Below are 13,762 nucleotides of genomic sequence, written 5' to 3' on the forward strand. Positions count from 1 at the left end.
TCGTAAGTAAAAGCATTTGCTCTATGACTCCCAGCTAGGTCTAACACTACATTTAGTTATCGCTTCTAACATCCTCATTCTTCTATTTTTAATAATAGTGCCCAACCCACCAAGGTTCTAAATCCGCAAATCTTCTTGTCCGTCTTCGCTCCCAGATATGGCCTCTGCCACCTAACATTGTCAATTTAATTGAGTTGAACCGTATGAAATTGCCATTACTGAAGGTCAAAATGGTCTGGTATCAGCAATTTCACATGATTCAACCTAATACTTTTTCGAGGTCCTTAAAACTCTCTCCTCTTCTCTTCTGACCATCCCAGACACTCTTCTGCCTCTCGCCTCTCCAGCCACCTCCTGGATCAAGGCCTTCGCTCCTCACTGGCCTCCTGGCACTTTCCCAGCCCAACCAGCTCACAGTTACCAGAAAACAATATAAAACAGTGTTCTCCAATGCCTGCAAGACACACCCCAAAACTCTCAGTTGAGCCTCCCAGACTCTCTACAATCTGCCTCTGACTTGCTTTTCCAAACTTATTTTCTACTCTTCAGCTCACCCGAAATCTTCACTGGAAGAGACCCTAGAGCTCACCTAGTCTCATGGTTCCCAAACTCAGCTTCACAGCAGAATCCCCTGAGGAGCTTTTACTTTATCAGTCATTCTATCTAGCTATGCAGCCATACATTTATTTATATATGGGTTTATCATGCCTAGCACTTAAAAATGTTTTTAATTAATAGACTTTCCTTTTTTTTTTTTTTTTTTTGAGACAGAGTGTCGCTTTGTTGCCCAGGCTGGATGCAGTGGTGCAATCTCGGCTCACTGCAACCTCTGCCTCCCTGCAACCTCTGCCTCCCAGGTTCAAGCGATTCTCCTGGCTCAGCCTCCCGAGTTACTGAGACTACAGGCGCCTGCCACCACACCCAGCTAATTTTCTGTATTTTTAATAGAGATGGGGTTTCACTGCGTTAGCCAGGATGATCCGCCTTCCTCGGCCTCCCAAAGTGCTGGGATTACAGGCACGAGCTACCGCGCCCGGCCAACTTTACTTTTTAGAGCAGTTTTAGGCTTACAGCAAAATTAACCGGAAAGTACAGAGAGTTCTCACATTGCCCTACCCCATACACACAGGCAGCCTCTCTACCATCAACAACCCACATCAGGGTGCAGGCGTTACAATCAATAACCAACATTGACACATCATTACCAACCAAAGAAAAATGTTTTTGAATAGGCAATACATACTTTAAAAAAAAAAAAAGGATCTAAGCAGTATAAAAAGATATACAGGGAAACGGAAGTCTCTCCAGCTCCTGATCCCTGAAGCCGCAGTCTCCCTCCCTGAGATATATTCTATGTATATGATTATACTTGTAGGTAGGTCTTCATCTACAATTTTAATACAAATGAAGCATGCCATACACCTGTAATGAACCTTAATTTTTTCCTATTTATTTATTTATTTATTTTGAGACAGAGTCTCGCTCTGTCATCCAGGCTGGAGTGCAGTGGCACTCGGCTCACTGCAAGCTCCGCCTCCCAGGTTCATGCCATTCTCCTGCCTCAGCCTCCCGAGTAGCTGAGACTACAGGCACCTGCCACCACACCCGGCTAATTTTTTTTTTTTTTTTTTTTAAGTAAAGACGGGGTTTCACCATGTTAGCCAGGATGGTTTCCATCTCTTGACCTCGTGATCTGCCCATCTCAGCCTCCCAATGTGCTGGGATTACAGGCGTGAGCCACCATGCCTGGCCAATTTTTTCCTCTTAATAATACATATTGTTGATCAGTGCAGGAATTAGGGGAAAATTTTTTAATGCATATTGAAGATTGTGCAATATCAATACAAATTACACTGCATCATTCTTTTTAACAGCATTCTGCCAAGTCATCTAAAGTATATATTTACATCTTTAACTCATCATCCCCTATTGACAGATATAAGGAACTTTTTAAACTGTAGGTTTCCAGATCTCATCCCAAAATTATTGAATACGAATTTCAAGAGGTGAACCCAGAAATTTGTATTTCATACATCTTCTGTAGGTTACTCTCATGTAGGCATCTCACAAGACTAGTTTACAAAGCAATAAAACAGCTCATCCTTCTAATTTTCCAAATAAGAAAACTAGGGTTGAAAGATATAAAGCGATTTTCTCAAAGTCTCACAGCAGAGAAGTTAGAGGCAGAGTTAACTGTACAACAGGGCCCCCTGAATAGGAGGTGTGGAGGAATTAATTCATCTAGGATATACACCATAAAGATGTGACTAGGATAAGTAACCCCAAATACCCTAGTCCCGTTTATCAAGAGGTTTTAAGTGATAGTGTTCTTGCAGTAGAGTCGCTGATGTTCATGATGAGAACCCTGAAGTGCCTTCTGGAGTCATCAAAGGGATAGTAAGGTAATGCCATCATGGATTTAATGAGAAGTGTGTTTTAAAGCCTACATCCATGGGTGGTAGGCTTGCATATTATCAATAAACAGCATATTAAACTTATTCATAACTCATTAAAATCACTTCTGGCTATTCCATAAAAGCAGAAGTTTTCTGTATATCTGCACAGGGAATGTTCTAGAAAGATCTTGGTTTCCAGAAATCTCTAGTCTCTACTTTAGCATTTAAGCTCAGTTTCTTCGGCTATAAAATTAGGATAATAGTACTATCCATATTATCCACTACCTCATGGGGTTGCTGTGAGACAATTTATATGAAAGGATTTTCAAAAGCATAATATCTCCTATACAAAATAAAATAATAGCATTTTATCACTTTCGAAGATATGCTTCCAACAAAATGCTCTGATGGAGAAGATTTGGCCCAGGCCAAATTGACTAACACCATTCATGCATCTTGCTTTAAATTTTTAAAATTCTTTCTAACCTATGACTGTAATATAATCACAAGGTTAAAAAAATCCAAAGGTCAAGAGAATATAAAATGAAAAGACAGTAATAATAGCATAGGTCTGGATTGAGAGACATAGACAGATAGCACTTATCACATGCCATGCATATGGTAAATGCTCCTCAGAAAAACTCTTTGAGGTAAGTTACTATTATTATCTGCATTTCATAGATGATCAAACTGAGGCACAGAGAAATTTAGTAACTTTCCCAAGTTACACAGTTAGTAAGTGTCAGAGCTGGTTTTCTGTCATCACCCCCCAAATACTAGTCTTATTCTCTAAAGATGACCACTGTTTCACAGTCAATTCCACATCTGTATGAGTTTTCTATTTCTGCACAACAAATTACCCTAAAATTTAGGGCTTAAAACAATAAGCATCTGGCCGGGTGTGGTGGCTCATGCCTGTAATCCCAGCACTTTGGGAGGCCGAGACAGGTGAATCACGAGGTCAGAAGATCAAGACCATCCTGGCTAACATGGTGAAACTCCACCTCTACTAAAAATACAAAAAATTAGCAGGGCGTGGTGCCATGTGCCTGTAGTCCCAGCTACTCGGGAGGCTGAAGCAGGAGAATGGCATGAACCCGGGAGGTGGAGCTTGCAGTGAGCTGAGATCACCCCACTGCACTCCAACCTAGGCAACAGAGTGAGACTCCATCTCAAAAACAAACAAACAAACAACAACAACAAAAACAACAACATAAGCATCTATTAACTCACAGCTTTTATGGATCAGGAATCAGGGTGTGGCTTAGCCAGGTGCATCTGACTTAAGATCTCTTATTAGGTTCAGTCAAGATGTTGATAAGGGCCGCAGTCTCATCTGAAGATTCGTCTTGGGGAGGATCTGCTTTAGGTTCATTCCTATGGTTGTTGGCAGGTCTCAGTTCCTCATGGGCTATTGGACTGAAAGCCTCAAGTACTCGCAGCCAGAGGCAGGGGCCCTCCTCAGTTTCTCACCGCATAGACTTCTCCACAGGGCTGCCTCCATCCAGAGTCAGTGATGAGAGAGAAAGACAGAGGGAAAGAGAGAGATCACACCAAGACAGAAGCCACAGTATTTTTAAAACCTAGTCTCAAAAGTGACATCCTCTCACTTCTGCCATATTCGGTCATTAGAAGCAAGTCACAAAGTCCAAACCACACTCAAGGGGAGAGGGTCACACAAGGAGGTAGGGATCACTGGGGGCCGTCTTAAAGATTGTGCACCATGACAGTCCTCTAGAACTTTTCTATACAAATAAAACTTTTTTTTGCAGAGATTATATCCTTTGCATTTTGCCTTTACGGATATCAAAGTGATCCCCTCATTTACTAGTACAGCTAGAATTCCACGTGCAGAAGCTACGTAACTTCACAAGCAAGTCCCCTATCGATGGGCATGTAGGTTATTTGAAGCAAAACACCCCTTTCACTGATTTGCTAAGTATGCACTGAACATCGCTGTGAACCAGGCTCTGTGGTGGACGGTGTTGGAGGCACAGAGATGGGGGATAAGACCCCTGCTCTGAATACATTCTCAGCCTAGAGGGAGAAAAGACAGTTAAGCAATTGTGAAAGGGCCTGGAAGATATCACTGTGGAAGGGGTATAGGTATCAGGTAAGGGGCTGAACATGTCTGATAACTCCAGAAGTAAGGACACTATCTCACTTTGCACAGATGAGTAAACTGAGTCACAAATTTGCCATTTGTTTCACCCACACCTTCCATAAAAATATGTGCTACAGTTGGAACCAGCACTAAAGACTCATGGGGTGGGTAGCACCCATAATGCCATTTTTAGACCGTGCCCAGATCCTGCAATTCTAATACATGCCCTGAAAAATGAAGTCAATAAAATAAAATTTAAAAATCAGTCAAACAAAGACCTTGGCATTTGGGAGACCATACAATTGACTACGTTTCACTTTTCAGTCAGGGTTCTGGCATCTTTTAGTCACTGTCTAAATTACTTCATGTGACATTTTTATTGAGCTTTTTTTAAAACAGAGAATTCTGTATTCATTTTCTTCTCATCCAATGGTAATTTTTCTTTGTCCACCTGAAAAGAATACATTACAGAATAATGTTTGATTGTTCACAAGACAGTCAAGGCTTTATTTAGAATTAGTGTCAAAGAAATGCCCTGGCCCATAAGGTGCTATTCATGTTCTCGGTTCTCCTCACGTGGCCTGGCCGCACCACGGCAGCTCCGCCGGGCTCTATTTTTCAAGTCAGTTACACGTATCACTAAAAGGAACATCATTCTCTTAGTTGACTATTTTATGACAAATGAGTGCTTGCTTTTTCTCAAAATACCTCCTATAAAAGCCATTTTTTTCTGAAGTGGTAAAGATAGAAACATTGGATTTAGGTAGACCCAAGGTTGGAGTCCTAAGCCCAACACTTACTGACTGTGTGGCCTTAGGTAGGTAATTTAACTTCTACCTAAGTTTCCTTGTCTCTGAAATGGGTTTACTCAGACCTACCCCATAGGGTTGGACCAATGTAGAGTGCCTACGTCAGAATGAGAGGCTCAGTAAACTATAGAAATTATCACTGACCTTCCCTGAGCCAATGTAAGTGATGCTTAACTCTTCCCACTCTCCCTTCCTGGAAAGCTGGTTGGTCTTAACAGTCGGGGAAGAGATCCTTTAGCACTTTAAGCATCGCTTGTGGGCAAGGTCAGGTTTGACTAGGTCAGGGAAGGGAGGAAGCCAAAGGGGAGGCAGTGTTGAGTGTTAGAAGGGCCCTTGTTCCCTAGCCAGGGAGGGAATTACTCTTTTACAGCGAAAAAGAGTGAATGTGCCCAATGCAAATTCCCTTCCTTCCCGAGTTACCTTGCCCCAACAAAGCTTCTGGACTACTACTCCCAGCCATTGCATTGGCCAGCAGGCTCAAAACCCACTTGAGAGAAGACTTTGTTCATATTTTGTTTGTTTGTTTGAGACAGAGTCTCGCTCTGTCCCCCAGGCTGGAGTCCAGTGGCGAGATCCCGGCTCACTGCAAGCTCCGCCTCTCGAGTTCGCGCCATTCTCCTGCGTCAGCCTCCCGAGTAGCTGGGACTACAGGCACCCGCCACCACGCCCGGTTAATTTTTTGTATTTTTAGTAGAGACGGGGTTTCACCGTGTTAGCCAGGATGGTCTCAATTTCCTGACCTCGTGATCCGCCCGCCTCGGCCTCCCAAAGTGCTGGGATTACAGGTGTGAGCCACCGCGCCCGGCCAAATTTGTTCATATTTCTTAGAAAGATAAGACTTAAGAGATAAGAGCTCTGCATCACTTAGTGACTGTAATTCACTGAAGATATCAGAACTTTTCCCAAGAGCCCATTTTGGTAGTATAAGGAGTACCCATGAAATAGGGAAAGGGGAAAAGATGCTAGCACAGACCCATTTGGAAATTTCTCCGTACATTTTATCTCATAGTTACAGGGAACCGAACAAAACAGAAAGAGGCCGGCTAGATCTGGAAACGGAGGTTTGATTCTGGGTAAGGGGGCTGGGACTGTGTTTTGAGTAATTTGTTTTACTGCAAATAGGCACAGTAAAATCTCAGGGCTGCCTGCCTCATAGTTGCAGAAAGGCTCACAGGAGAGAATGGAAATGAGAGTGCTTTGAACATTCCATGTAATCATTATTATCATTCATTGGGTACAATCTACCACTCTGGTGAATAAAAAGAGTCCCTTTGTTGTGACCTCCTATGCTCAGACATCAGCCTTGACCTTGCCCACAATGTTCCTGATACAGAGCCACACTGGGTCGTGGGTAATCCTAGAACGCCTTTAGGCACGTAAATGCTGGAAGAAGTCCACCAATTTCAAGGCAATGAATGAAGGGAAGAGAAGATATATTTGCTTCGTCTACATCAGGGTTTCTCATCCCTGAGCTGGATAATTCCGTGTGTGGGGGCTGTCCTGTGCAATGTAGGATGTTTAGCAGCATCCCTAGCCTCTACCCACTAAATGTCAGTAAAATTACCCATTTTTATCATAAGCAAAAATGTCTCCAGAGATTGCCAAAATGGAGGGGTGCAAAATCATCCCCTCCCTTACCTCCACTGAGAGCTATTCTACCTAAAGAAAGAAAACATGGAACAGTAATTAGGGGAAAAGGTGTCCGTTAGCTGGTATTTTGTTGCTGCAGAAAGACAGATTTCAGAGGGGTGGAGAAGTAGAAAAGGAAGCTGCTGGTAGCTGGAGGACATGAATGCGGCGCCTCTCATCTTTCTGGCCAGAGGACTGTCACCTCCACAGCCAGTGGTCATGTCCACGGAAGTCACCTGGGGAAGCTGGAGGATGGGACAAAAGGCTTAACTCAAACCAAAAGTGACTGCCATCTAATATTAGCATGTGCCCACATCCGCTGCTGGTAACAGGGACCTGGGCTTAGCAAGGGAGACCCATTTAGAGAGCAGGCTCTCCTCTCAAGAAGCCTAATTTTATTAATAATATATCCCCAAACTTTATGTCAACAAAGGGAACCTCTCACTATAAAGAAAAAAAAAATACAGGCCATCCTAAAGTATGTTGGCAGCCTTAACATCTGATCTTTTTTCAGTTCCCAAAGTGGCACATGAACCACAAAAATATCTTATGTGAATGAGTAAGGGCCCATTAGATATCAACCAATCAAGGCTTTTTTATTTTTTCCTTGCATTGTCTGTAATTAGTCTGCTAAAGCAGAAAAGCAAAGTTACATGACTAAAGAAAGTTACATACAAAAAGAATCTTGGTTCTGTTCTAGGCATTTCCAGACAGCTGAAGGAAAGGGGGAATTGGACATGGTGACATTTCCCGTTGCCAGGCCTCAGCTAACCTCCAGTCCTTGAGAGAGAAGCAAAGGGGGTAAACACTGCCTGGGAACTTTCCAGAGCTGAAGATGATGCCAGAAATTTTCCAAGCAGAGCCACTCCTTTTACTCCTCCCACCCCGAAGACCTGTCTACTGCCTTCACACAGCATCGTGTAAACCAATTGAATCAGGAGCTATGTAGGCAGCGACTAAATTATCAAACAGGTAAAAATTAACACAAAAGGAAGAAGGACTACCAAGATCAATTTATACTAGTCTACTCTTCAGATTCACCTGCTGAGATGAAAATAAATGCCTGCCATACTCCAGTCAGATACTGTTCTCCAGGGGCAACTCAGCCAGGAAGTTTGCTGGAAATTCAGTGGCATGCTCTGGTCATTCCTAAATACTCTCTACAAGACTGAGTTCAGGTTAAGTGACAGCACGTGGCTCCTCCCCTTGACAAAGCCCCACAGCCAGGGAGCAGGTGGAGCCTGCCAAAAGCAAACAAAAACTTCCCTCAAAGGACAACAAACACTTGACACCGGCAGCCTGTCAACACCAATTAGTCTGCCCTACAAGCAGAAGCCTATTAAGACCAGTGCTCAAATCCAGGAAGGTTCTCTGCAAGCAGAAACTGTCATCCCTTCTTCCTTCTTCGGCTTCCCCAAAGGAGTGACCTTCAGGGGAAACTCGCAACAGAGCTGAAACCAACTTCTCCCTGCCACAGAGCAGGCATAGGGCCTTAAGACCCACTATCCTCTCAGGGGCCCATGCCAGGTGGAATGATGACATTCCCTGGCCCTTTTTGCCTTCCTCACTAATAATATCCATATTAATATTTATTTTTGATATCTTTAAATTAATTTCAATATTTTTCTTAATGTTTCAGGCAAAATGAAATGGTTTGTGGGGCTGAAAACTAAAACATTTTTTGAATATGTTAATTTCCTTTTTTTCTAATTTTTAAAATAAACACTTTCCTGAACCCCTATAAGTATCATGCGCCCTAGGCACTGTGACTTGCGTGTCTAATGGAGGCCCTAATTCAGTAGATACCTGCAATTTTTAGAAAAAATACCGTTACCCATGGCCACCCATCCAACCAAACACAACCCTGGCCTGTTTTGAAAATCCATTCTATTCATAATATACAAAATGTACCTGGGAATTCCATATTTCAACTTGTCAATTTAAAGTGATCCCTTTCAGTTAAGATTCCAACAGGCTTAAAAAAGTCACCACACAAGATAAGATTTTCTTCAATATTTTATTTATATAGAAATACTTAAAAAATGAAGTAGCACCATTACTTAAGTTTTACCTTTATTATGTAGAACTTTAAATGTCAGAAAAATAAAACTCTTGATACAATTTCAAATCTTGTCTCAGCAAATATAATATTAGTATTTGACCATGAGGTTAAAGGCCCTTTATCATAAAATAAAATATACTTTGTTTTTTAAACTTTGCTCAGTAAAGTACATTTAAGCTCAAGTAACATCACCTACATATACATAAACAAGTGGTAAACAAATGTATTAAAATAGAAATACTAAAACTATAGTGGTGCAACAGAATTTTTGTAACTTGCACTGAATTCTATTTATACAAATGTTAGAAAGCATCAACAGTTCTTTTTGACATGTTTATACATTTCCGTTTTTGTAATAATATAGAATAAAATATGCTTTATATCACTGAATAGAAAATATGCTGGGTGAAGCAGATCTAGAAGATTTGTCTGAACCTATAAAATCTCCATCCCAACAGAATACTGTTCAAAACATTACACATTTTATGGTTGTAATTCCGTCACAATTGTGTGATTATTAAAATAATACAGTGTTCTTTGCCATAAGGCCATACTAAAATAAAAAGATTTAACCCAGCTACAAAAAAGTTCACTGAACTTAAATTAAAATACTTGTAAACATCTTTGCAATATGAAATATAATTTTTCAAGTCAAAAAAGAATAAAATACTTCAATCTGTATTAATGCAATTTCTCTTTAAAACTTTTAAACGTTTTTAATATATAAGAGATATGTTACAGTTTCTTTAACTTTAATAAAGCTGCAGTATCCTGGTTTCACAGGAACTCCTGGCCCTTCCACGAACATTCAAAAAGGATCCACTGTGTTCTATAATAAGTATCATAGGAACCCACCCACAAAGGGGAACACACTAAACAGTCCACACATCCCATAGCACTACTATCATCTTCATCATAATTATTACTGTTCATTTTTTCCTACTTTAAGAAAATGGAAAACTTGTGGGGTTTTCTTCTTTTGGAAGCTTCCTATTAAGTACAGTGTAAAAACTATCATTACTAGAATGTCGCCGTTCCTATTATTTATAGAGCATGCATTTCAGGTGTTCAGAGGTTTCCCAGGCTACAGTACTCTTGATGCAGATATCCTGGCAAATTCCTTTACTTAAAAATTAAATTTTAAAAATGAGCGGATACTACAGCTTTCCAAGCTCCTCTCGGATCTCAGAGTGTTGGTGGGGCCGGGAAGGAGAAGGGAGAGGGGGGGGCACCCAAGGGAGGCAGGCGAGCGCTGGGGAAAGAGGATGGGGAGGGGTTCCCCCTTCCCCCAGCACGGTGCGCACTAGCGCCCGCTGCCTTTAAGAAAAGATGCGGATGGCCTGAGTGACCGCGGTGTGGCAGACCGGGCACTCGGGCTCGCTCTTCTCACAGATGCGATTGGCGCACTCCATGCAGAAGAGGTTGTGGCCACAGGGCACCAGCGCGGCAATCACTTCGCTCTCGAAGCACACGGAGCAGTCGCGGCTGCCTTTACGCCGAAGCCCGGAGGAAGAGGATGAAGAGCTGGAGGAGGAGCTGGACGAAGAGGAGGAGCCCGACGTGTCCGACGGCTGCAAGCCAGGCAGCTGTGCCCCCAGCCCGTTGGCATAAGCGGCGTAGGCCAGGCCTCCTCCACCCGGGTCGCTGCGCACCCGGCGAGCCAGGTGGTGCTCTCCCACCCCCGGGGCCATGTGCAAGGGCGGAGACAGGCGCGGGCAGCTGGTGCCAGGGTGCAGCCGGCGGTGCACCAATAGCCCCAGGTTGGCGTTGGAGGGCGCACTGGCGCCACCCCCGGGGAAGACCACGGAGGAGGAAGAAGCAGACGAAGATGCGGAAGAAGAGCAGGAAGAAGATACCGGAGCTGCAGGTCCGCCTCCCGGGGACCGCTCGAACTGGGCCCAGATAAGTGGTGCCCCAGGTGGGGGAGCAGGAGCCGGGTCAAAAGTGGGCTGCAGCTCGGGGCAGCCGTCGGGGGATGGCACTGAGGCTTCTCCCCCCGCTGTGTAGGTGTACCCATTGCCGTTATTGTTATTGTTTCCGTTGTGCGCAAAGCTCAGGGCGGGGCTGGGGGGGCTGTAGTCCGCCAGGCGCGGGGTAGCCGTTGCGCTGCTGCTGGTCCCGCCGCCGAAGTAAGAGTCTGTGGAAGCACTGCCAAGCGAGCTGGAGCTGTCGTTGCGGTAGCTAGAGAAGGGCTTGCGGCCGGGGGTGGGCGTGATGCTGGGGGTGGGCTTGCTCCAGAGGCTTCCTGGGCCGGACCCGCCGGACCCATGATGTAGATCGAAGCCCACATCGGTGCCGTTGGCGTGGAAGTCGTTCTCGTCTGTGAGCTCAATGATGCCGCCGGTACGCAGAGCAATGTGCGCCTCAATCTCCTCTCGAGCGCGATCCACGTTCTCTGGCATGCCGGTCACCTCGAACACCGGCTCCTTATCCCGGCTGGGCGTCACGATGTACGTGTGCGTCTGCTGCTGGATGCGTTTGATCGTGGCGCCTTTGGGCCCCACCACGAGCCCCACCACGCGGTAGGGTACCCGCACTTGGATGGTGGTCTGCCCGGGCAGGTTGGGCGGCCCAGGCACCGCGCCGTTGAGTGCCGTGTTCTTATTCCGGGAGGCGCGGATCATGGAGAAGTGCTCGGCAGCAGAGATGATCTCCCTCCGAGCCATGGCCACATCCTCCTTCCTGCCCGTCACAACAAAGACAGGCTCCTCCCCGCGAACTGGGGTCTTGATGTAAGTATTGGTCTTCGCCCGCAGCGCTTTGATTTTACAACCTAGGAACCAGGGTGCGGAGGAGGGAGTGGGAGAGAGAGACAGACACGCCCATTATCCTGGGGTAACCGCGGGGACCGGGGACAGCCCGCGTCCAGGACAGCGAGACGGCAGGACAAGAGATGGGCGGAAAGGGGGCGTCTCCCTCACTGACCTCGGGCCGCGCCACGGGCTGGGCAGCGGATCCCACCAGCGAGGCGCTCGAGGAACAGCCCATTGGCTGCCTGGCCCTCCCCCAGTGACTGCAGTCGTCCCGAACCAAACCCGAGAATCCCAGAAAAGTCATCTGGGGAGATGCCGCTGGGATCCAGCTGGGCGCGCCGTCAGCTCTGAAAACACGGGGAAGGGGCTCGGGGAAGGCAGCTGCAGTCGCGATGCCTCAGCGCTGGTGGACTGGGGGTAGGGGGTGGGGTGTGAGTCCCGGGACCCATTGTTCCTCCTCTGGGCTCCATTCCGCTTTGCAGAAATCCAGAATCCTCCTCCCATCCTATGCTCACTCCTCCTCCTCCCTCCTCCCAAAGGACTGATCAAAGGCCCCCTCCCCCAAGCATCTTACATTTAAATTGTCTTTTTGGAGGTGGGCTGGGTGGGGGGCGTTAGGGGAGAAAGCAGTGATTTTAGCAGAAGAAAGCGCATCCCGCCAGGGCAGCGGCGCGGCTCCGGGAGACAGCCTGCCTGCACTTTCTTTGTCTGGGGCGCCGGCCCATCGCGCGGCTCTTCCTCTCTCCCCAAGGCACCCCACGCCGCGGATCCCGATACTGAACACGCCTTCCCCTCGAGGCAGTAGCCTGAGACCCTACACCGCCCCCCACCCACCTCCCCATCCCTCCTCGACCTACCTTGCCGCCCCACGATCTCGGCGACATGCTCAGAACTGGGTACTGGCACGCACTCGGTCATGTTCACGCTCTTCTTGCGCGGCTCGTTGTCGTACAGAGAGGCGCCCTCGTCACTGTCCAGCCCCAGCAGGGAGAGCTGGTCGAGCGCGAGCTGCAGGGCTCTTTGGTCATCCAGGGTCTCTCCCCCTCCGCTGCTGCTGCCGCCGCCGCCGCCGCCGCCGCCGCTGCCGTTGCGCTCCAGGTCTGCAAACAGCGAGCTGGGCATCGCTCGGCCGTGCGCGCCGCGCCCCCGCCGGCCCTCGGCTCGGCGGTGAGAAGCTGCGGCCACAAAGGCAGCCGGGAAGCGGGTGGTCAGGGGCGGGGAGGCCGGCCGCCTGCTGAGGGCTCCGTTGCTTCTTCCTCGGTGCCGGGAGGAGTGGGTCGCTCCGTGCGGTCCGCACCGGGCAGTGGCTGCAGGAGCCCCCACCTGGGTCCCCACCCCAGACCTGCTGGCGGGTGGGGTGGGGGCAGAGCTCTAGCGGTGGCCGCGCGTGCCCCCCGAGTGCCCGGCTGGCTGGCCGCAATGCCGAGCGAAAAGCGAGCAGGCGAGCGACAGAAGCGTTTCTTTAAGGAGCCCCTCCCCGGCTCCTCTACTCCCTCCCGCCCGCCCGCCCGCCCTCACTCAGCGCTTTTTCCTCCTCTCCTCCCCGCCTCTTGACTGAGCCTCTGCAGCCAGACGACTCCGGAGGGGGACGAGGGAGGCGCAACGTCACAGGCGGGAGCTGACACCACAATGCTACTGACACTATCGCTGGGGGAGGCGATTGGCGCGCGCCAGGCCGGGGGCGGGAGGAGGCCGCGGGTTGAGCGAGCGGAGAGAGAGCGCCACCCCCCACCCCCGCGCTCGCCGCAGCCAACCCCGTCCTCCTCCCGGCCGCGCCCCTCCCCCGCCACCGCTAACGCCTCTCTTTGTTGTCTAATGCGGGACTGGCAGGCTCGGGACACTTGGATGTACCTATCAGCCGAGGACAATCATTGTCCCTAAGTCTCCTCCCTCGCCTGACTGAGAAAAGAAAACGCGCCCAACTCTGATGCCTGGGGCCGGGCTCTAAAAGAGCGGTCCTCAGGAAGTCCCGTTAGTGGCTCCAAATAAACCATCCGTGGAGCCAAAGC

General features: G+C 47.7%; 1 protein-coding gene across 1 annotated transcript; it reads right to left on the reverse strand.

The window, feature by feature from the left end:
* Positions 1-8,941: 8,941 nt before the first annotated feature.
* MEX3B (mex-3 RNA binding family member B) lies at positions 8,942-13,483 on the reverse strand. Its single transcript, XM_019010287.4, has 2 exons — positions 12,611-13,483; positions 8,942-11,773 (listed from the first exon to the last, which is right to left on the reverse strand). Exons 1-2 carry the CDS (start codon positions 12,873-12,875, stop codon positions 10,320-10,322), a joined length of 1,719 nt encoding a protein of 572 aa, XP_018865832.4. The 5' UTR covers positions 12,876-13,483; the 3' UTR covers positions 8,942-10,319.
* Positions 13,484-13,762: the final 279 nt, after the last annotated feature.

The sequence above is a fragment of the Gorilla gorilla genome, chromosome 16, assembly GCF_029281585.2.
Source record: "Gorilla gorilla gorilla isolate KB3781 chromosome 16, NHGRI_mGorGor1-v2.1_pri, whole genome shotgun sequence".
Taxonomy (NCBI): domain Eukaryota; kingdom Metazoa; phylum Chordata; class Mammalia; order Primates; family Hominidae; genus Gorilla; species Gorilla gorilla.

Coding starts and splice junctions, on each gene's coding strand:
- MEX3B (XM_019010287.4), bottom strand. CDS start 12,875: ATGCCCAGCTCGCTGTTTGCAGACCTGGAGCGCAACGGCAGCGGCGGC. Junction 11,774..12,610: donor CGAGATCGTGGGGCGGCAAG/GTAGGTCGAGGA, acceptor CCTGGTTCCTAG/GTTGTAAAATCAAAGCGCTG.